Source organism: Chondrus crispus, genomic scaffold (genome assembly GCF_000350225.1).
Source record: "Chondrus crispus Stackhouse genomic scaffold, scaffold_279, whole genome shotgun sequence".
Classification (NCBI taxonomy): Eukaryota; Rhodophyta; class Florideophyceae; order Gigartinales; family Gigartinaceae; genus Chondrus; species Chondrus crispus.
The window spans coordinates 86,862-107,038 of NW_005179157.1; the positions used below are offsets into that span (position 1 = coordinate 86,862).

General features: G+C 50.0%; 12 protein-coding genes; 6 read left to right on the forward strand and 6 right to left on the reverse strand.

The window, feature by feature from the left end:
- Positions 1-823: 823 nt before the first annotated feature.
- Positions 824-931, forward strand: CHC_T00005270001 (hypothetical protein). The gene has a single exon (XM_005716588.1). The coding sequence runs from the start codon at positions 824-826 to the stop codon at positions 929-931; it is 108 nt and encodes a 35-aa protein (XP_005716645.1).
- A 113-nt stretch (positions 932-1,044) lies between these two features.
- On the forward strand, positions 1,045-1,764 carry CHC_T00005271001 (hypothetical protein). Its single transcript, XM_005716589.1, has one exon. It carries the CDS (start codon positions 1,045-1,047, stop codon positions 1,762-1,764), a length of 720 nt encoding a protein of 239 aa, XP_005716646.1.
- Positions 1,765-1,805: 41 nt separating this feature from the next.
- On the reverse strand, positions 1,806-5,012 carry CHC_T00005272001 (hypothetical protein). The gene has a single exon (XM_005716590.1). It carries the CDS (start codon positions 5,010-5,012, stop codon positions 1,806-1,808), a length of 3,207 nt encoding a protein of 1,068 aa, XP_005716647.1.
- A 1,312-nt stretch (positions 5,013-6,324) lies between these two features.
- CHC_T00005273001 (hypothetical protein) lies at positions 6,325-6,612 on the forward strand. Its single transcript, XM_005716591.1, has one exon. It carries the CDS (start codon positions 6,325-6,327, stop codon positions 6,610-6,612), a length of 288 nt encoding a protein of 95 aa, XP_005716648.1.
- An 801-nt stretch (positions 6,613-7,413) lies between these two features.
- On the reverse strand, positions 7,414-8,760 carry CHC_T00005274001 (hypothetical protein). XM_005716592.1 is given in 2 exon segments: positions 7,414-7,827; positions 7,828-8,760. 1 exon segment carries the CDS (start codon positions 8,758-8,760, stop codon positions 7,828-7,830), a length of 933 nt encoding a protein of 310 aa, XP_005716649.1. The 3' UTR covers positions 7,414-7,827.
- A 448-nt stretch (positions 8,761-9,208) lies between these two features.
- CHC_T00005275001 (hypothetical protein) lies at positions 9,209-10,056 on the forward strand. XM_005716593.1 is given in 5 exon segments: positions 9,209-9,399; positions 9,400-9,456; positions 9,600-9,655; positions 9,760-9,872; positions 10,037-10,056. The coding sequence occupies 4 exon segments, from the start codon at positions 9,400-9,402 to the stop codon at positions 10,054-10,056; spliced, it is 246 nt and encodes an 81-aa protein (XP_005716650.1). The 5' UTR covers positions 9,209-9,399.
- Position 10,057: 1 nt separating this feature from the next.
- On the reverse strand, positions 10,058-10,744 carry CHC_T00005276001 (hypothetical protein). XM_005716594.1 is given in 4 exon segments: positions 10,058-10,135; positions 10,136-10,162; positions 10,283-10,375; positions 10,532-10,744. 3 exon segments carry the CDS (start codon positions 10,742-10,744, stop codon positions 10,136-10,138), a joined length of 333 nt encoding a protein of 110 aa, XP_005716651.1. The 3' UTR covers positions 10,058-10,135.
- Positions 10,745-12,780: 2,036 nt separating this feature from the next.
- On the forward strand, positions 12,781-14,985 carry CHC_T00005277001 (hypothetical protein). Its single transcript, XM_005716595.1, has one exon. The coding sequence runs from the start codon at positions 12,781-12,783 to the stop codon at positions 14,983-14,985; it is 2,205 nt and encodes a 734-aa protein (XP_005716652.1).
- A 37-nt stretch (positions 14,986-15,022) lies between these two features.
- Positions 15,023-15,532, reverse strand: CHC_T00009541001 (AP-3 complex subunit sigma). Its single transcript, XM_005716596.1, has one exon. It carries the CDS (start codon positions 15,530-15,532, stop codon positions 15,023-15,025), a length of 510 nt encoding a protein of 169 aa, XP_005716653.1.
- A 624-nt stretch (positions 15,533-16,156) lies between these two features.
- CHC_T00009029001 (sodium-dependent transporter) lies at positions 16,157-17,404 on the forward strand. The gene has a single exon (XM_005716597.1). It carries the CDS (start codon positions 16,157-16,159, stop codon positions 17,402-17,404), a length of 1,248 nt encoding a protein of 415 aa, XP_005716654.1.
- A 91-nt stretch (positions 17,405-17,495) lies between these two features.
- Positions 17,496-18,524, reverse strand: CHC_T00005278001 (hypothetical protein). XM_005716598.1 is given in 2 exon segments: positions 17,496-17,645; positions 17,646-18,524. The coding sequence occupies 1 exon segment, from the start codon at positions 18,522-18,524 to the stop codon at positions 17,646-17,648; it is 879 nt and encodes a 292-aa protein (XP_005716655.1). The 3' UTR covers positions 17,496-17,645.
- Positions 18,525-18,541: 17 nt separating this feature from the next.
- CHC_T00005279001 (hypothetical protein) lies at positions 18,542-19,213 on the reverse strand. The gene has a single exon (XM_005716599.1). The coding sequence runs from the start codon at positions 19,211-19,213 to the stop codon at positions 18,542-18,544; it is 672 nt and encodes a 223-aa protein (XP_005716656.1).
- Positions 19,214-20,177: the final 964 nt, after the last annotated feature.

The window sequence follows — 20,177 nt, forward strand, 5'->3', positions numbered from 1 at the left end:
AAAGTGGGTCTAATGGCAAGAGGGGAATGGATGGGGAGTGGTGAGGGAGCGAGTGGAAAGTTGAAAAATCCTGGCAAAAGATTCTTTTTGCAGATGGCCGCTGAAGCAGTCCTGGATGTCAATGCTCAGCGCGATAAGGCCGGTCTGACATATGCACGAAAAGCGATGATACGCACTGGGATGTTCTTGAATGTCAACGGGCAGTGGGAGGAGAAGCAACTGTTTTTGCCCCTGCAAGCGATCATCGCGAAGCATCGCAATCATTTCAACGGTGAGCCAATCGCGTGACAAGTTGTCCTTTCATCAGATTGTCAACTGATCTAGAGTATTTTTGCACTGGTAAAATAGTCTGGTCCCGATTATTTAAGAATCACACCGTAAATAGTCTAGATTCATAAATAGTCAGGACCGGACTATTCACAGTCACGGCCTCTAAAACCCAGGTTCAGAATTAGTCCGGTCCCCACTAATTACCGTGATCAGTGTACCGGAAAGTCGTTTGGGAGCGTGAGGTGAAGAAAGGGGTAAGTGTGGAAGGAAAATTCCAAAATAAAAGGAGTGCGTAAGAAAAATTCCCATAATAAATCACGCGGATCAAGGGGCGTACTGTGACCATGGAAGTTGTGAGCACTTGTTCCCTGGCGCTGCGGCACCGTGTCATATTTCATTGGCTCCCACAGCAGTAGCTTACAGATAGTTTTAGATTCGAGCATTTTACATATTATTGGTCGTGGTCCACCGCATAAACTCTTCCCGCCTCTGATAGCCTCAAATATTTACACGGCCACCGACGGTAGAGCTTGGAGGTCGCATTGCATCTGTTATGCTCACACCCGTCCTATTATTGCCGGGAACTGCTGTCCTATCTTGCACCTCACATTCATTCGTGGACTGTTGGGCTCGAGTCAACCGCTCAAAGAAAACCACTTGACCGCCTTTACACCTTCACATCGTCCCTTGATGTCTCTTGAGCATAAAATCTCTTCAGCTTGAAGAATGACGCAGCGGTGTCTGCATCCACCCCACCACCAGAACACATCTGCCATGGTCGCTTTCGTTGCCCCTTGCTTCGCAGCATCTCAGAATGGTGTGCTTTCGAGAAAGAACACTTGCCTAGTGCGGAAACGGGTCTCCAGGTCCTTGTGCGTATGTGTGCTAAACGACAATTCCGGCAATGGCGTCAATTTTCCGCCCGCCTCGTCCTGGCGAGATGATGCTTCCGATGTAGAAGTTCGTTCTACAGACAAAGAAGCAGATGAAGAGGATAATTTTGAAATTCCAGATCCACAAACGATTCTGCGCGAAGCCAGAATTGTGTCCGTTCCCCTCCCACTGGACGCGTACCTCGAGGAGTCCGCATCGGGACAGGTCTTTATAGACGAGCTGGTTCCGGATGGCAACTCAGCCAAGACAGGTTTGATTTCGGAAGGGGACGTCATTGTAGCCGTGTCCTTGCCTTTTGGGGATTCTATGATCCCTATTTCTAGGACTTCCGGCGTGAAAATGATTCTAGAGCACGTTAGTACCCGAGACGAAGATGAAGAGTTTTTTCAACTTGCTCTGATTTCTTCACCTGGAGTTGAAGTATTGAGAGCGCAAATTCAGGAGCTTACACAGCAGGAAATCGAAGCACACAAACGTGTACGCGAAGGCATTGATAAGGTCTTCATCGATGAATATCCCGAAGTCAAGAGGGTGAGTGAGGATGAAAACACTGAGGCATTTGATCCGAAATTTTTGCGCAGGGAGGGGTTCGATATTTGATGCCTCAATGACTCTAGTTTATCGTCATCTCGCACCACATTCTACTTACTTGTTTCAGCGAAGTCTCGCACGATACGCTGGAGCACTTCCTTTCCTCGAAAGAGGTTGATACTCCGAATACGTTCATTTGGCAAGTGCGCGCCGTCGGAGGATTGTCCAAGAGGTATTTGTACAAGCGGGGCTTGCAAAGTTTTGACCAAATATGAGAACAATGGCATGCTGCCACCCTCACGCACGTATACTGGCTTAATGCCCCACACCGCCCGAACTGCTCGTTCGGCAATTTGAAACTGGCGGCAGGAAGGGTCACCTAACCACCAATCGCCTTTGTTCACGCACTCTACTTCTACGGCATTTGGTGACCGACGCTTTTCAATTTCGGATTGTAGATGAGCTGCCACGGCATTCTCTATCTTTGATGGGTTCTGGTCAGGGACAAACCGAATAGAAATTTTTGCTTCTGCCTTCCGCGGTACAACAGAATAGAAGCCGGATGCGTTGCTAGTCTCGATGGATGTTATTGATATCGAGGGGTTCGTCCAGCGGGACTCCAAGATTTCCGTCGCGTTGTCTGAAGTGAAACGACTGACTCCTGTTCCGCTCCGATATTCCTCTACCGTGAAGTCAGTGTCTTGCAGGAGTTTCTTCTCAGCTGCCGTGGGAGGCCGGACATCATCGAAAAAACCAGGAATGCGGACCCCGCCACTTGCGCTAGTCATTGTTCCCAGTACCGCTACAAGGTCTGTCATTGGTTCGAAGATCGCTCCACCATCGACGCCTGAGTGTAAGTTCCGAGACGCTCCCGTCACGGAAACGTTGAGCTCGATAAGGCCCCGAAATCCGTACGTGATGCACGGTTTTTCTTCCCCAAGCCAGTACGAATTCGATGTTAGGACAAGAGATGTGTTCTCAAACCAGTGGAGGTGGGACTTTACACACTCTTTGAAACCTGCATTCGATGTTTCACCTTCTCCTTGAAGAATGAAGACGAAGTTAGACTTGAGACCCTCTGCACTCTCCTCAAGAAGCTTCTTTATCGCAAAGATCATCGCAATGATAGGACCTTTGTTGTCGGTTGCTCCTCTTCCATAATAGTATCCATCAATTGCCGTCAATGTCCAAGGATCTGTGCGCCAGTGAGTTGAATCCACTGGCATGACGTCGTAATGCCCATAAAATGTCACAGTTTTGGCAGATGGATTACTGCTTGCAAATTTCGCAAGCACAATTGGGTTCGACCCGGCAAGCGTACTTTGTCGCGAGATTTGCATTTTCCCAGAACTATCGGATGAAGGGTTCTTTCCTGGAGTTGTGCTGAAGTACTTCACACTAGCCCCTAAGCCCTCAAGAAATGTTCCAATGTATCGCGCACCTTGCCAGCAATCCTCCCAGTGCTCTTCTGTACCAGATACAGTTGGAAACGACAGAAAGCGTGCTAGAGTATCCTGAATAAGTCGACGTTCGATTGACTGCGAAGACAGGATACCTTCGTTACCCGCTCTGTCTCGAGAGTAGCTTGGGTCCAGAAATTTTCCTCTTTCCTCAAGAGAAGACTTACTTGAGCTTGCAGCGCTCTCCTTTTCCGTTAAAATCGTGGAGAGCAGCTCTTCACGTGTCTTGTCGCACCCAGTGACGGGGGACATTGGTGGAGCCAGTATCATCTCGTTTGTTACACCAGGAACCAGAGTCTCCGTCTCGTCCAATTCTTCGTGGACCTCTGATACAAGAAGCTCTGCAGAGGTGGTAGGGTTAACACACAGCCCGCACTGAATCGCGTCTTTCGAAACTACATGACCCGGACTGATTTCATTTGGAGCTACATCATCGTATCCCTGCTCAGCTGCATCAGAAATGCTCTCTATCTGGTTGAAGCCGTACTCTCCCGTACTAGTGCGCGAAAGCGAATCCCGTCGGCCAAGGTCTCTTTCAGTCAACAAGATATCCCTGACGTAGATTGTACCCTCATCAGAAGATGTGAACAGCAGCTTGGAATTGAGACTCACTGCACCTGCCTTGAGAGTGTTATCTCGATACTGGCACAATAATGCAAGAGACTGGGTACACCACACACAAACGTGCCCGTCAGCCGACCCAGACACTAGCTTATCACCGAAGCGAGTCAAAAAAACGACTTCGTCCTTGTGCTTTCGGAGGGTGCGCTTGCATATGAAGCCGTTTTCTCCATCCCAAACCCAGACTTTAACGGAGCAGTCTCTGGACCCCGAAAAAAGCATGACGCCTTGGACTACTTCGTAAGCTGCAAGCGCAAGAATAGCACCGGCGTGGTCGTCACGTGTCTGGACACATTCCTCGCTGACCATATCCCACACTCGGAGAAGGCCGTCGCCACTGCCTGTACATAAATATCGCCCTTCCAGACAGGACGTCATTGCAAACACAAATCCGTAATGCGTTGCCTCAGCACCTCTCGAAGGGAAATCATGCGCATCATAAACCCTCGGAATATCGGCAAAAGATGAGCTTCTATCGGACGAGGTGTCGATGGAAGGTTCCCTTTCGTGTGACGAAGAAGTCTCAACGGAAAATATATCCTCAATGACACAGCGGACTTTCGCGTCAGATGAACCTGCAAAAATTTTCGTTCCAACTCTTGCTAGCGACATGACATCGCCTTTACCCTCACAGCAAACGACGAACGAGGCCTCGAATCGCCTATCTGATGTCATGCGATAGGCTGTGACAGTAGAAGCAGAAGTCGCGCTAATTAAGATGCCTGCCTCAGATATGGTCAACATCGCCAAGACTGGTCTTCTTCCGGTTCGAAGCACTTCAGACAGCACGCTGTCGTCCATATTCCAAACGTGAATTGTTCCGTCGTCCATGCCGCTGAAAAGAAATGGCTCCATAATGGTGCAGCATAGCACTGTTCTGTCCGGGATTGTGATTGTGGCACGCACTGTACTCCCAACCGTAAAGGCGCTACTGCTGAGGGAGGGACTGCTGATCTCCTGCCTGCCTCGTTTATCCATTAGTTGTTTTTGCATCCTTCCTCGAGAATGGAATATCCCGCCGTTCCTCCAGCCAGGGTACTGCGACTCTCCCACATTGAGAAGGATTCTAGAAATGTGGTTATCCGGAGTCTCGCGAATTGGAGATATCAAGATGTGCATCGACTTCGTGATCACGATGGTAGAGTTTCTTGGCACTGTGACCCAGTCGGCTCGACGTTCTGTAAGCGGCTCTGACGAAACCATAGCTAGAGATGGTCTTCGATCAGTGTGTTTCATCTCATAGTGACCAGTGGCTGTGCCATCGGACTGATAGCTATTCCCCGAAGCATAGTACAGACTCGCCGGTTTCGCATCAGGATTCTGCAAGTTGATAACGTAGCGAGTGGCCACGAGGCTTTCACCATCAGACACAACGAAATTGAGCAGTGATGTCTCGGTAGCCCCTACTTCTTTCAAGGTTCTTTCGAGAATAAGGATGGTCTCTTCGAGACATTGACGAAGTTTACCAGGAGTGCCGTTGGCCATTGTGTCTTCGATGAGATTAAGAAAGACGGCGAAGCACAGAGCTGTGTCACTGGATCCATTACTGACTGCAAAATCGAAGGCGTAATCGGACAAAGAGGGCAACAGCTTTCTCCTGACGCGGGCGAAGTTGCCGAGACCGCCGTTGTGCATCCAGAGGTATCGTCCATATTTGAAGGGATGGCACGTGGTCTCAGAAACATCGAGCCCAACGGAGGCGGCGCGGACGTGAGCGAAGAGGACTGGGGTATACACTTTCGCTGCTATGGAACCGAGATTTGGGTCGTTCCAAGCAGGCCTAGCTTGACGGTAAACGCAGGGAACGACATCATCCGGATCGTCTGAGTACCACCCGAGACCAAAACCATCGCCATTGAGATACCCAGGGGTTGAGGCATCACCGGTCAAACGCTCACGCGCATCAAAACTTTGGGTGATAATGCTGCGGCATGGGCGTGTAACCAGGTCGGCGGCACAGATCGGAGCTCCAAAAAATGCGCTCAAGCGGCACATTGCTTTGTACGAAACCAAGAGGGTATGCACAAAGAAGATTGAGAGGAATCGTGAAGTGAGTAGTGTGAGGCAAGCAAGAAGTAGATTTGCTTAGACGCGACTGGGAGTTGGGATTTGTTGTGGAAGGGACGAGTGCGTGCGATTTGGAGAACGCTGCGTAGACTAAATAGGAAAATCGTGGGCAAATGACAGTCGTTTATCGACACGCAGGCCTCAGCTTTGAGGGGTATTCACGGCATACCCGAGGAGAAGGGCCGTTGTCGGTGGTGAAAGCAATTGCAAGAAGAGGAAGCGAATGTGAGGGCGTATAATAATCGTACGGAGACGGCGAAGCAAGTTCGGAATACGGTCAGAACTGTAGGTGCACGGAGGGCTGTGTCACGCATCGTGACGAGCAACTGCAGCTGTGGATCCTGACAGATATTTTTGAGATTGCAACATACGGCGGCATGAGTGCGGGCCTGTGTCTATACTGTACACATAAGTACCGTAGGTGCCTTCGGTACTTGATTCGGGGTTTGTGCAGAGGCGTCGTGCGGCTTTGTACCATCACATGAGCTTTCGCAGTTGGTTGACGACTACTCGACTCATTCATGGCATCTTGGTAAGAGGCCCGCCGATTCGCCACGTAATTCGCGCTGGCAACAACTTTTGGAAAGGTTGCCTTTTGGCTATGGAGCTTTCTCTGCTGATTGTTTGGTTTGCGTTCGTGCCACTAGAACCGCAGGTAAAGCTAAGGCTGTGTCGCCGGTCTGTTCGCGCTTGTGTCGCGATAAAAACCGAATTCAACCAGTGGCTACTGATTCGTGTTGTACCTGTAAGGCTATTGGCTTCGTCGTGATCATGAAGAATGTTGAACTGGCCAAACGATGCAAGAGGTTGCGAATAAGCATGCGGCTTTTTTTCTATATGTCCTCGTGGCATCACAGGGAGTCGGTCCGTCACGATGGAGGAGGTTCAAACTACACGAAGATTTAGAACAGGGGACGGAGAAACAATGACATGGCCCGAGTGAGAAACAGATGAGCACGCACGAGAATATCATCGCGGACACTTTCCCCTGCCCCTGAACCTGTTCAGAATTAGAGAGAGAGTGCGGGACAGATGGATTGGAGCGAGAAGGTGGGCGGACGCCACAGGTTGGGGTGGCGGCGGCTCCGCTAACGTGTACCGACGCCGTGTCGTGGGAGGTGCGTGACTCTGATCAGAATCAAGGGGCAGTGTGACACTGTCACCTAGATGCAGATGTCGCTACTGTACGAGCATTCTGCATTTCCTTACACTGATCCGTAGTATCTCGATGTCCGCAGGCAAATCAATAATCATCCATTAGTCTAGTCTCTCTTGTGTCTTTCCTTGGACGAGTAGGCCGACGCGTAGGCACTATGCAGGTACGTCTTCCTTCGTATGAGTTGGTCGCTGAACAGGCCCAAACACGCGTTGTCCCTAATGAGAGAGAAACAGTGTCCCCGGTCGGCGAATTGATTCCAAATAAGTCACAAAAGATAGCTAGGTTTGGGCAGTATCTGCGCACTCCGCACGCTTGTTTCAACGCCTTACCAAAACGTTCCTCGCCACACACCGAACAACGAATATCATGCTCCGAGCGCGCCAGTGATAACATCATACTTACTGTAGCCTGTTTCGGTCAAAATAGATCAGTTTTCTGCGCTTTCTCATTCTGCCTGCTGGCATTCCAAGTTCAACCTTACGTATCGATACCCGTGCTGCTCGTCCCTACGTCTTCTGCACTGCACCTCAGAGAGCCTCCATACCCTCACCATTGTTTTCCCGTGCGACCAATACAATTCTTCCCCAACTACATCCGCGCTTCAAAGTAATCTGTCTGCCCCGACACCCTCACTGTCCCCTTCGATTTCAGTTGCAACTGACTCCACATTACTATACCGTCACGTACTCAAACCAATGCCCATGTCATATCTTTTCCTCAGTAGCCTGACCCAACGTAACTACGTTTGTGAGAGTGATGCTCAATTCAATGTAGTTATACCAGATGTAAATTTAAGAGCTCTTCAAATCAATGTGACCCTCAATTTCAATCCTCCTCCTCCCCTTCCACATCTTCTTGCGATATCCCGCTCGTGTCATCCAGTCTCTTTCGCAATTCCGACTTTGAAGTCTCATCCAAGCCTCCAGTTTTAGAGTCGCTCAAGTTATACACCGCACCGACAAATTCCACGAGGTCTTCAGGGCCAATTTCTGCGCGAAACCTTGGTCCAAGCATGAAGTAAAACGTCTGGTCCTCCTTTTCTCGTTCAAGATACCACTGTCTCAACAACGTACTTTCCAGCAATTCTTTAACATTTCCACCGTTTAGCTGGCGGTGACCATTCTTTTCTGTGACGTGCACCCCGACTCTTCCTAAAGCCCTGTACAACGCTCCCTGCTCGATGCGACATCCAGGCTCAAGAAGTATCATTCCCGCCACTACCATGAGAAAACCAAACCCGGCCCTGTCCTTCCTCTCTTCCGCACGCAACTCTGGAGGGAGGACTGAAACCAAGATGTATCCCTTCGTCCCGACGGGCCCGCTTTGCGTCAACTGTGTCTGCGTGCGTGATGATGCGGACTGATTTGCTTTCACTTGCCTCTGAATAAGAACCATCTGCATTCCAAATATACTGCGAAGCTTCTGCTGAGCGACGTTGAATGTGCCTTGGAAGACCTTACTCTTCGATCTGACAGGCGCCATGTTTGCAAACATATGTCTAGATAGTTCTTCTCGCTTCACGGGCCTCTTCTCCGCGTTTCGACAGATCATTAAACGAATCACGCGTTTCACGAGCTCATCCTGTTGCTCCTCCGCCAATGCTGAGAAGCCGCCGTCAGGAAGCGATGACGAACCGTCCTTCCGCATGGGTGCCCCCCTGTTTTGGTATTCATCGTCCGAATCAATTTCAATACGCTCTATTTCCTCGGATTGTGAAGCACGACGCTGCGAAAAGCTGCGGGAACGGCTCCTTGTCATTTTAGTTGTTCTTTTCCCGACACAACGGGTCCACAAAGCTGAAACGTATCAACAGTGCAGCACTTTTCTTTTGAGTTGACACTAATCGCAGGTAGTGAGTAAGCAATCTCTTGTTGATCGAAACGCACTCTTACCGGCACGCACTCTGACCAACACACCTGGACTGCCAAGAAGCTGACCAGCGCCTCGATTGTGGGAGTTTACGCAGGAATGAGCAGACCCAGGTTGCTTGCATGGCAATGTTTCGCGCCAAATTCATGTCATCCGTGTAAAACGTGTACCGGAAGTACACGAGATGCGGGGCAGCTAAAGAACATATTAATTTACAGTAGTGGGTTTTGTACAAAACTGAACTGTACTCTTACAGTAAGGGTACCGCACATGTCGGCATATACAGCAATGCCACACTCATCATTCGGACGCAGTATCATCTTGTTGCGGGTGAGTGGGCGAAGAGTGTCCAAGGAGTCAGGGACATTTCAACTCGGCTGAGTGCGACGAGTGAGACGAGACGCATTCCACTGAACACTGCGAATTTACCGTAGCGGAAATTTCGGGCGTGTGTAATTCTATTTTGGTGCGGCGATACCAACCATTGGAGAAATGGCGCTTCGAACGTCAGCCCGGTCTTTCTCGAGAATGCTCTCTGGTACATCTCATTCTTCTGCCGCGCAGAAGCTTCCTTTCGAAAAGCCGGTATGTGTCCCTCACCTTCATTCTCTAACAGTCTCAGACGGATTTTTCCAATCTAGCTCAAGTGGTTTATTGCTCATTTGCCAAGACAGTACCTGACCATGGCTGTGCTCATTCTGTCTTGCTTCCCATGTCAACATCATCAGATCTACGAGAGTGAGATTTTACGAAAAGCGAAACAAGAAGTCGATTCGAATAAGAAGTAAGTTGATGGTTTTGTGTACACAGCCCTCCCAGGAACCCAGCACATATTTGAAAACTGACCAGGCTATGATCCCGTTCTTCTCATCTACTTGCTTGAATTAGACTTGAGTTCTACGGCAACATTGCTGTCATCGCGGTAGGTATCAGTGTTCTGGCGCGCGTAGGGTACTACATCGTGTATGGGAAGGAGGGAGGAGCTCAAGCAGTGCCGCGGCGTTCCGAGACAAAAGGATGAGTGTTCGCCGGGGTCGAAAATCTCATCGGGATTGACCGAACTCTGTGGCTGCTGGTAATGCGCTACTTCATGCTTTCGTTGCAAGTTGCGACTGGGATCGGCAATCTTGATTCTACTCGAATAAGTAGTCAGAAACGTACCCAGGTACCGCAATTGCGAAATAAGTGCGCCGTAACTGCACAGCTTCGTTCTTCACGATCTGCTGATCTTTACTGCTCGCTTCTGTGTAGAGACGATTGACTCCTAATGGTTAAACTTGAACTTCACCAACTGCAGAAATCAAGAGCCGAACCCAAGTTGCCAAGTTTTGTTAGCTTATGTTCCACATCAAATGGAAATCGAGTGCTTCGCATTGATTCGATTCAGTGGTAGCTTAGACATGTGACTTACCTCATCAAGAAGTGCATCCGATGGCGTGGTGTTGTGCTTGGCGAAAATATCCGCCACGGATTGCCTTTCTTGAGCTAGAGACTCGGGTGTGGGCTGTGATCGACGTCAACGGCATCCCATAATCGTAAAACGAAAAAAGTGTGAAACAGTTAGTACTGGAACATGCTTGCTTCGCACTCATTTGTTGGAGCGACGGAAGAGCCCAGTTTTGGGCCCCTTCTGCAAATCGGAGTCTGACGATCAACGTACCGCTGTGTGATTCTTGAGCTTGCTGGCAAGCTTGGCAAGAACTTCCGCATCTTTCTGGTTGAAATACTGGTTCTCGGCAGCATGCTCTTTGTCGGCCCATGCTTTTCCCAACCCTCCACCTGCAATGTTGGTGGAGGATGCTCTAATGCCGGTGGATTTCCCCAGGGCGTAGAACTGCGACCCGACACGTTGGACTGACCGGAATGACTGCATAATGGTTTTCCTTTCGGTGGAGATGGCGCTGGGGCGACGTGTAGCTTATCTGATGGGAGCGCTCAATGGAAGTAAGGCAGGTACTTCTTGGGCGGAAGATGCGCTAGGATTCGACCTGATTGGATCTACATGAAGATACGGAAACGGAAGGGGAGATGGTTGGTTGTATTTCAAGACATTTTCTTGGCCAAAACCGCCAAGGTGGATTTTTCAGAAATTTTTGAAAGGCTTTTTTTTGGAGATAGTTCTACTGTAACAAAGAAGCAACCTCAAAGTTGTGCTCGCCTTCGTCATCTCCCTTTCGCACAACTGTTCACAGCTTTGTGCAGTACGTCTTTGTGTTACTTTCTCAAATAGAAACCTGGGTGGACGTAGTCTCAATGTTTCAGAGTATGGCAGAGCATAGTTGCCTACATCATGACCCCAGCGTCTTTACAATTTGAGCAAAACGTCTGGCCGCCGCAAGAGCAGTCCTTGTACTTCACCAATGCCATCAATATTTTGAAATGAGTGCGCTTCATCGCCTGTACATTGAGGAGAGCATATTTTGTCATGTACTTCATGCTGTGATTAAATCTGTGTGATACTGGCTCGCAATACCCGTGTGCCTATGTTTGTCATGCATTACCCTTAAAGGGTAGAGTTAAAAATATTAACCATTTCTATCCGAATCTAATGGCTCACCGCTTGACATGATACCCTTAGCGAGTGATGCTTTGCCGATTAAAACTCGGCTGCTGCATTCATATGCAAATTCAGGGGAAAAGTTGACAAGCGCTGTCCGCCACCTTGCCGAGCAATTTTTAAAACACAGTGTCGGCATCACCACGGGGCAGCTTCTTTGTCTTTCAATTAAACACGCTCCACTACACGTCTGACTGACTGCTGCTTGTATTCGCTACTAGCTGAGAGAGAAGCAACGCACATTCCACGATTCCCAAAAGTATCCTGTCCAAGACTTTTAGGCTCTTGCTTGTTGGGAGAGGGCCAATTCCTTCTGTTCGCATTTCAGATTTCTTCAAGTCACGAGCGAATTTCTTCGCATCGTTTTTCTTGTTTAGTCTTCTCTGCTAATGACGTCCAACGAAAAGCCTTTTCGGTTTTTTCGCCCAATTTCTTTTGACCAAAAGCAAGGTACCTCTTTTCACAGAGAAGAGTCCATAGGTCTTGCCCCTAACATCCGAAGGCCGGTTCCGCAGAGTCCTAGAAAAGGCTTTTGTCTAGGTGATGCGGAAAGAAGCAGTTTTTGTCAGTACAATAGCGACGAAGAGACTGCGCTCGATAGCCTGCACCAGAGTTCTACAAGTATCGGTGAGGTGAAAGTACCAGAATCTTCGGAAAGCCTCCACGAACCCATCAATCTGGAAGTCAGTGATGACCATGAAAATGAAGAAAGCCGCGGAAGAGAGCCACTACGACCAGAAAACATATTTGCGCCCTTCAAGTACCCTGAGGCCCCTTACGCTGATGAGCTCTTTGGGGAATCAGAAGAAATTCTCGCAACCAACCAAGCCAAGCCAGAAAAGGAAGAGAAAGGATCTATACTGTATAGAGAGATTCACAGCGCTGTGACGGAACCAGCCGTTGATAGGTCGGAACAGCTTACGTCTTCGTCAAGTCTTCCACGAACCCCGGTTGCACCTATGACAGGGTTTAGCAACTGCTCTTTGAATTGTTCCGAGAAAACAGCAAATCGTCCATCCCTCAATACTGACAACAGCAACTCTTCTAAGGCCACATTGGCACAAGTAAACCCTGCTCCTCGCCATATGAGAGTAGCTTCAGCAGACAGTGCTTTAATTGTGCGCGACAAGAAGGTGCGAAGTGCAGCAGAGTCATCATCAAGTCCGGACAAGTGTCCTCTTGGGCACCTGATGCGCCTCGGAGATCGGACCAGTCCTTTAGACGATATCCCGGTGCGACTCTTCGCAGAGAGGAATCGCTCTGTGGACGCATCCGGTCGCTTCAGGCGCTTAGTGTCTAATTCCCGCCAGCGGTCTGGAACGGAGCCATGGATATTTAATAAGAAGAGCGGAATGGCTTCTTCTTCTTCTTCAACAGCGGAAACAGATGACACATCCTGGTACGGACCAAAGGCCTTACTCGAAAGGAAGTCCTCGTCAAAGGGGTCTATCAGAGGCAGTGGACCTCTGGCCGCGCTCAAGCTGAGAAAATCCCTTTCGCGCAATACGGAAGGAGACGATTCCAACCCGTGGTTTCAGGAGCGCTCTGACCCAAGCCCTTGCCCAGATATTTCAGACGATGAGTCAGGTTTGTCTTTGGCTCAGGAAGCTGAAGGTGTGGGTATTAAATTCGAGAAAGTCAAGAGGAAACGTTTGAAGAGAAAGATCGCCCGCCAAATCTTCAGCAAAGAAAAAGATGGCAAGAACGCAGTTGCAACGAATCAGGGAAGTTCGAGCAGCCGGTCATCACAAGATATATTAGTGCCTCCATCGCCTTCTAACGATAGCCAGAAAACTACATCAGATGTGACGGTAGAATCCATTGTGAGCAGCGCTGTTCTAGAGAAAGATCTTCGGAAAGCGCTTTCTGCCAAGAGGCGACTTGAGGATGTACTGGAAAGGGCTTTAGTGCTGAGGGAACGGCCTCCAGAAGATCTCTGCAGCCAATTTTATAAATACCTGAGCTCAAGCACTGCTGTGGAACGGGGAGTAACAATCATTCTAAACGGCGGCTTCACGGCCTCGGCGGCTTCAATGAAGTCATCGTTTGCAGCCATACCAAAACATCGTGTTTACAGTGAGCTTCTCTCATCGGCTTACGTAAATGGCCCGTCCCGCCTGAGAAAGGCCGTTTTAAGTCAGACTAAGGCGAAAGCACAGATCCTGACATTCCTTACGCAAAACGCTGGAGACTTGGGGTCTAGAACAGAAACATACTCGTTTAAGGTTCGCTGCTTGGTTAAAGTGTTGGCGGCAATTTTGGCAGAGAGCCCATCCGATGTAACGGACTTTCTCTCCGGAAGCCAAGGCTGTTTGCATTCCTTTGTCAGATACCAAATTCGTGTGGCAGAAGCTGCTGACTTTATTTGTCAATTGTGTGCGGCAAACGCCCTGTCGGATGCACCAGGAGACGGACTTCGGTACGGAGCACCGAATGCAGCTGGAATCGCGTTGCTTCGGAAAGAAGGCATTAGTGACTTGCTAGTTCGCGTTTTTGAGGAGTCGTGTGAGACAAGCGTGGCGGAAACAGATAGTAGCGCACGTTGGCAACTGCAAGTAATGTCAATGGGATGTCTGGTTGAACTCAGCAAGCGATCTGTCGTTGTTCCAAAGTTTTCAAAGAACAATTGTTCGTACAGCAACAAACACATCAAGTCATTGAATGCAGCATTGCAAAACATTGATTTGTTTCAAAACGTTGAGCGCGCTTCCCGGTTACTGCGGGCGGCGTTGAGCTGTGCAGAGAAGACCGGAAGAGGTAGTGGACAAGCAGAACAAGGCAAAGACTGTAATGCCGGTGTGTGTGTGTTATCTTCAGTAGCGGAGCTACTGGACATGGTGTCGTCCGCAGGTGACTCAAAGTCAGTAGTCACGCGACGAACTGTTGGCAAGATCAACACGAAAGATCTGGAGCGAGTACTCTTGAGTCAAATCGGGGTGCTTTGCAGGCTTCTGGACCAAGGGCACGAGGTTGAGGGGCGAGGAAGATTGAGTCTTGAGATTGTGAAAGTGTTTCGAAGCCTATTCGAGTCGCGATCAGATGACACGCGAATTGCGCTTGTGGATGCAGGGGTCCCAGAATGCGTGCTGCGGGCCGTCCGAAAGAACAAGCTATGCAGCATTCTGCACGGTTGCGTGGTGGAATGCATGGCGGTTTCGCTTCGTCGGGAAGAGAGCGGGCGGTTGCATCACGAGTGGCTAAGGGCACTAAACAAAGTGGGAATGCTAGAAGAAATGGCGAGCGTTCTCGAAGGCAAGTGCGGGACCGACAAGAGCGAGCAGGAGGACGCATGGAGCACCTACCGAAGCACGCTGGTAGACTTGGGTTTTGTCCTGTGCATGTTTTCGCAAAATTTGACTCGGGCTGCGTTTCGGCGGCTGTTTGAAAGCGAACAGCAGTACCAGACGTTCATCGGAAAAATAGAAGTGGGCTTGGGGAAGGTAGCAAACAGTAGAGAAGGGGCATGTGGGGGGCCAAAGCCGGAAGGGGCAGTGGTATCGGTACTTGCTAATGCGGACGCGCTGGCGGCGAAGATTAATGATGTGGATGCAGTTTAAATAAAAGTAATGGAGGGGTTAGTGTGGTTGAGGAGAGCTATCTGTAGGCGCGTGAGAGACTGAAAGACCGAGTAACGGAGGCGGATGAGATGGCCGTAGTGGCGAGGGATTCCCTCTTAGCCGACTGAAGAGCGCTGAGAATATCGGCCATACTGGTCTCGAGGACGAGGCCGCCGACGATGATCTCATCAAGGACGTAGTTAATCTTGTCCATGTGAAAGATGAGGTCGAGCTCGCAGACATTCTCAAAGCAGCGATCGAGAGTTTCGACGAAGACTTGGATGAGATCGAGGATGCCGAGCTCACTTTCGGACTGATCGACGCAGAAGACGAACGAGAGGGTGGCGTAGTGGCGGTAGATGACGCGCACGTCCGGGCCGAAGATGGTGCCGCCTTGAACGAAGTTGCACAAAGCCTCGTTGCGACGTGAGACTATGGCGAAGACGTCGCGGACCAGCTGCTGCTGACGGTCCTCCGGAAGGTAGTCGTAGAATTTGGTGAGGCGTGGCTGACCATGATTATTGAGAACGATGACGGACTTGATCATGGTTGCTTCTCTGGGGGAAGAGGAATGGGGGGGGGGGTGTGGAGGGAGCGAGGGGAGAGGAGGGAAGCGGAGTGGCTGAGCCAGCGGAAGGGACAAAATGAGAGAGTATGATACACATTAGTGACTTGTCTATGAATAATTGGTGTTGAAGACTTCCATCAAGAATGAAAGAGAATTGCTAATTCACGTGAGGGAACTTGGGAAAGTTACCCTTGGGTACAGAGCAACAATCGGGGCGGCGCATTGGAGTCTCGGATTTCCCATATTATTGACGTGAGGCCTTGCGACGTTCGCTGGCAATCATGACTGGTCGGCAGTACACGTGTCATGAAGATCCACCAATGGGAAGGCGCAAGTTGACCGGGAGACGGAGAGCCCTCCAAAAATTAGCTTCATACAACATGCACAAACACAGGACACAGATCGAGCACCTTGCCCCGCCCGTCGTCTCTCACAAGGCACCGATCGCATCGGCAAGAAGTTAATCCCTTTTTGTCTTCTTCGCTCAATCTCCTTCCGTCTCTATTTCCCCCTACGTCTTCGTCCGCGAACCAAACCTCCCCCCCCCCCGCCCCCCGGCATCTTAACCTGACCGCCATCCCTCCCCTCCCTCTTTTCCCAATCATGCCTTCCTTTGCATTCGTTCCATCACTCTCCGCCCGTCTCCCCACCCGCACCGCCCTGCGCCCCACCGCACTAACTCCCCTTCGTGCCTCGTCCTTCACCACCACCCTCTCTCCCCGCCCTGTTCGACGTCGCCCGCGCCCCTCTTTCGGGCCCATAAGCTCTCTCGCTTCCGAATCCGATGATTCTTCCATTTCCTCCCCAACGAACCCATTTATCTCCCGCGTTTGGAATCTCTACGTCCGTCTCTCCACCATTCTCACCAACCTCTTCCCTCTCTGGACCGTCCTCGCCGCCCTGTCTGCCCTTTGGAAGCCCGCCCTCTACACGTGGCTTACCACTCCCTACTTCACCCTCTCCCTCGGAGTCCTCATGCTTTCCATGGGCATCACACTCTCGGTCGACGATTTCCGCCGCGTCTTCCGCCGCTTCGGCGCCGTAGCTATCGGATTCATGGGCTGCTACATGCTCATGCCGGGCCTCGCTCTCGCCCTTGCTAAAATGTTCAACTTGTCCCCAGATCTTGCCGCAGGCACCATCCTCGTGGGCGCCGTCAACGGCGGGCAGGCTTCCAATCTCTGCACATACATTGCAAACGGCAATGTCGCTCTGTCTGTCATGATGACTACATGCACCACTCTCGGCGCTATCGTCATGACGCCGCTCATCAGCAAGATTCTTATTGGTGCTGTCGTCCCCGTCAACGCTGTCGGTATTGCTTGGTCCACCATCCAGGTCGTCCTCTTCCCAATCGCTCTCGGCATGTTCCTCAATCGCTACGCCAATCGCGCCGTCAGAGCTGTTCTCCCCTTTTCCCCCGTTCTTGGCGTCGTCTCGACATGCCTTCTCGTTGGATCTTCCGTCGCGCAGTGCGCACAACCGATTCTTCAAGCAGGTTGGAACCTTCAGATCCCCATCCTTCTGCTGCATGTTGTGGGAGGCCTTCTTGGGTACGCGGTCATGGCTGCCGCGGGATATCCAGAGATCACCCGGCGGACAACTGCAATTGAAACCTCAATGAAGAGCAGCGCCTTTGGATTCTTGCTCGCCACTCTACACTTTGGCCGTTACATGGTCCGCGTCCCCGCGGCCGTCTCCGTCGTGTGGATGGCTCTTGTCGGCTCCACAATGGCTGTCATCTGGCGGTACATCCCTGTCAAGGCCAATACCAAGTTTGATCGCTCGCTTGCCAATCGTTCCAATCCATTCAGCAGACTTCTCAATCCAAGCAAACCTGCATCCAAGTAAGCGCGTGTCTTTGACACAGCTTCAACCTCTGTTACTATCGGGTTCATTTTTGAGTTTTTTGGTCGCCCCCTCGCCGCGTTCTGTAAATGAGTCTCTCCCGGGCCCGTGAAAAGGTCAAACACCGAGTGCTGATTTAGTTTTTGTACACGAATATTTCACACTAGTGCTTTAAGTCTTGTAAACGCCCTCATGTCTTGTCCTCAGCCGCATTTCGTTCGCGCTAGTGAATATATATAATTTCCTACCGCCAGGAACCCCAATCCAAGTATTTGAGGATTCCTTTGACTTTTCCTTGCTCCTTGACAGGACGGTTACCCTCCTCGTCACCGTCAGCGCCTCGCTTGGCCGTGATACCGTAAAACGCGTAGCAGGCACCGAGGAGTGCTACATCGGCCGCCCAAATAATCCCGCAATTCTTAGTCAATGCCGGGAGTGCTACATTTAAAAGTGGAGTCGCCAAGAATGCAACATTGAGCGCGCTCTTCTCCGTCTTACTCGTCCCCTTCCTTGCACGCAATGCAGGAATGGTGAACAACCACGTCGTCCAAAAACCCAGAGCACGACCCACGAGCGGGACACTGTCGACGCCCGGCACAACATCATTCGCGAGCACCCCCCCTATACCAATAAAGACAATCGCCTGCAAAAGAAACAATTGCTTGAGCCAGTTTTGCATGACTTGTCGCTTCTCTCGGACAAGGTCGCTTTCGAGCTTTGACATTTTCTGCTTGGCGTCTTGTAGTTCAGGTGAGCCGGCAGTGAGCTTTTCAGACTCTGCAGTGAGCATTTCTAATTTTCGGGTCAGGTTGACAACTTTGCCGGCGTTGAGCAGCTCATCGAGATTGATTCCGTCCGCGGCTAGCTCGTCGCGCACCCGCCGCGTCATAGGGTCTTCTGTGATCGTGTCGGATTTGCCTTCCGTTTCAGTTTCAGACGCTGCCATCTGTGGGAGTGTGCGACATCGCGAGACATTCTTTCTGCGAATTGCTCGAGCAAGCGCCGGGCGCGATAGCGAGTTGCATGGAGATGCCTTTCGTATTGAAAACGAAGGACGATGATGCATGGGTACACTTGATAAAAAGGTGAGCTGTGACCGACATGAAATGCACGTTTGCTCCATATTGGACTGCTTCACCCTCACTGGTGCGCCCTGTACGCTGGCCGCTGTCGGCGTGGAAATAGAACGATAAGGAATTTTAGTGCAACTAAAATGTCTTGCACCTGCGCCAGGTTGTTCCTAGGCTGTGTAGCTGGGAGTGCGCAGTTCGAGACGGCAGTCGGTTCAGACTGAAAGGTGGAGAAGAAATTCGGTCGAACAGGGGCCGAACAAAGGAACGGCGTGAGGTCAGACTCGCGGGCGTGGATGATACCACCTCGCGCAGGCCGCAAAAACTCTGGGATCAAATCCGAAACACAAATTGAAGAGTATTTGTGGCCAACTACGCGACGACATGTGGTGTCGAAGAGAACCCTTGGCCTGTTGCCACTGGCCAGTTGAGGGAGCACAAGCTCCTTGTTATTCTGTGCGAAAAAAACAATTTTTCTACAACTTTTCCCTAAATTTGTCATGAAGAATTGACTCTTGTGCCATTTCGCGCGGGCTCGCATATACTGATCACAGAAACTGGAAACCGGTTCTCGCATATGCATGATCTTGTTTCCATAGCAGTAGAATGCGCTCCGCACACGCCGAAGCACCCCATTTCTTCTTCGTGTACAGCAGGAATGAGCTTCTACATGTGTGTCACAAAAACGGAAGATCTCCATTTGAAATCTCAAACGGAAGCGCACTCTGGAAACAATGTTCATCTTTCACACTAAGGATGGATGCGAATTCACAGAGCGCCTGTGAGAATGCATTGCTGCTAGAAAAATGTCACAACATGGCAGTTCTTTACGTCCCGCACCCCTCCATGAATTTCTCTCTCATCAATTTCGCCTAGAAATAGAAAAAATCGCGAATGTGTAAAATTTCTCTTGGTCGTAGAGCAGTCTGTAGTACTGTATCCCTCGCATTCCCAGAAAACTATGCCCATTCATTCCCCACTGACCAAATGAGAGACCATAGTTTTGAGGTTTAAGTGCCACGAATAACTACACTTCAAGCCAAGGCCTCTGAATTTCGTGCATGTCGCAAATATACATCATAAATCCTGCATTCTTCCCATTAGCAAAGGGATAGGAGTTGATGAAATAAATTTCTTTTCGAGTTTAGTATACCGTGCAAAAATAAGAAACGGGCTTGGAAGTCAAAAGAGGGACGGGAGCCATTATGGAATCATACAGCAGAGAGGTTTTTATTTGGAAACAGATTGCGGCTAACAACGACGAAAGACACAGAGAGAGAAAAGAACTCTCTTTCACATGCTTATATGCCGCACTGCATAGTTTTGTTTGTTGTTGGGAAGATCACTGTACATCGTTCAATTCCGTTTGATCACCTCTTCAAACTGCTAATCATTTTCTTCTATTTATGTACTGCTCGCATTGGATGGGACCTTATTATGCTTCCTCAGCACGAAATGCAAAATTAGTTTCTTCCATGGCTCGTCATCTACTTTTTGCTTATGCCTCACAGTTTCATGCATCACAAGTTTCTCAAGAGTATTTACACAGAAGACAAGACTTAGATGGCGATATGAAGGGTATACAATATTCCCGAGAGTCTACACAAAGGGCTGCCTAAAAATAGAAGCGTTCTTGTTGCAAGAATAAACACCATCATTCAAGGACCAGCAAAATAATTATTTTTGATCATGATACTCTATCTAAT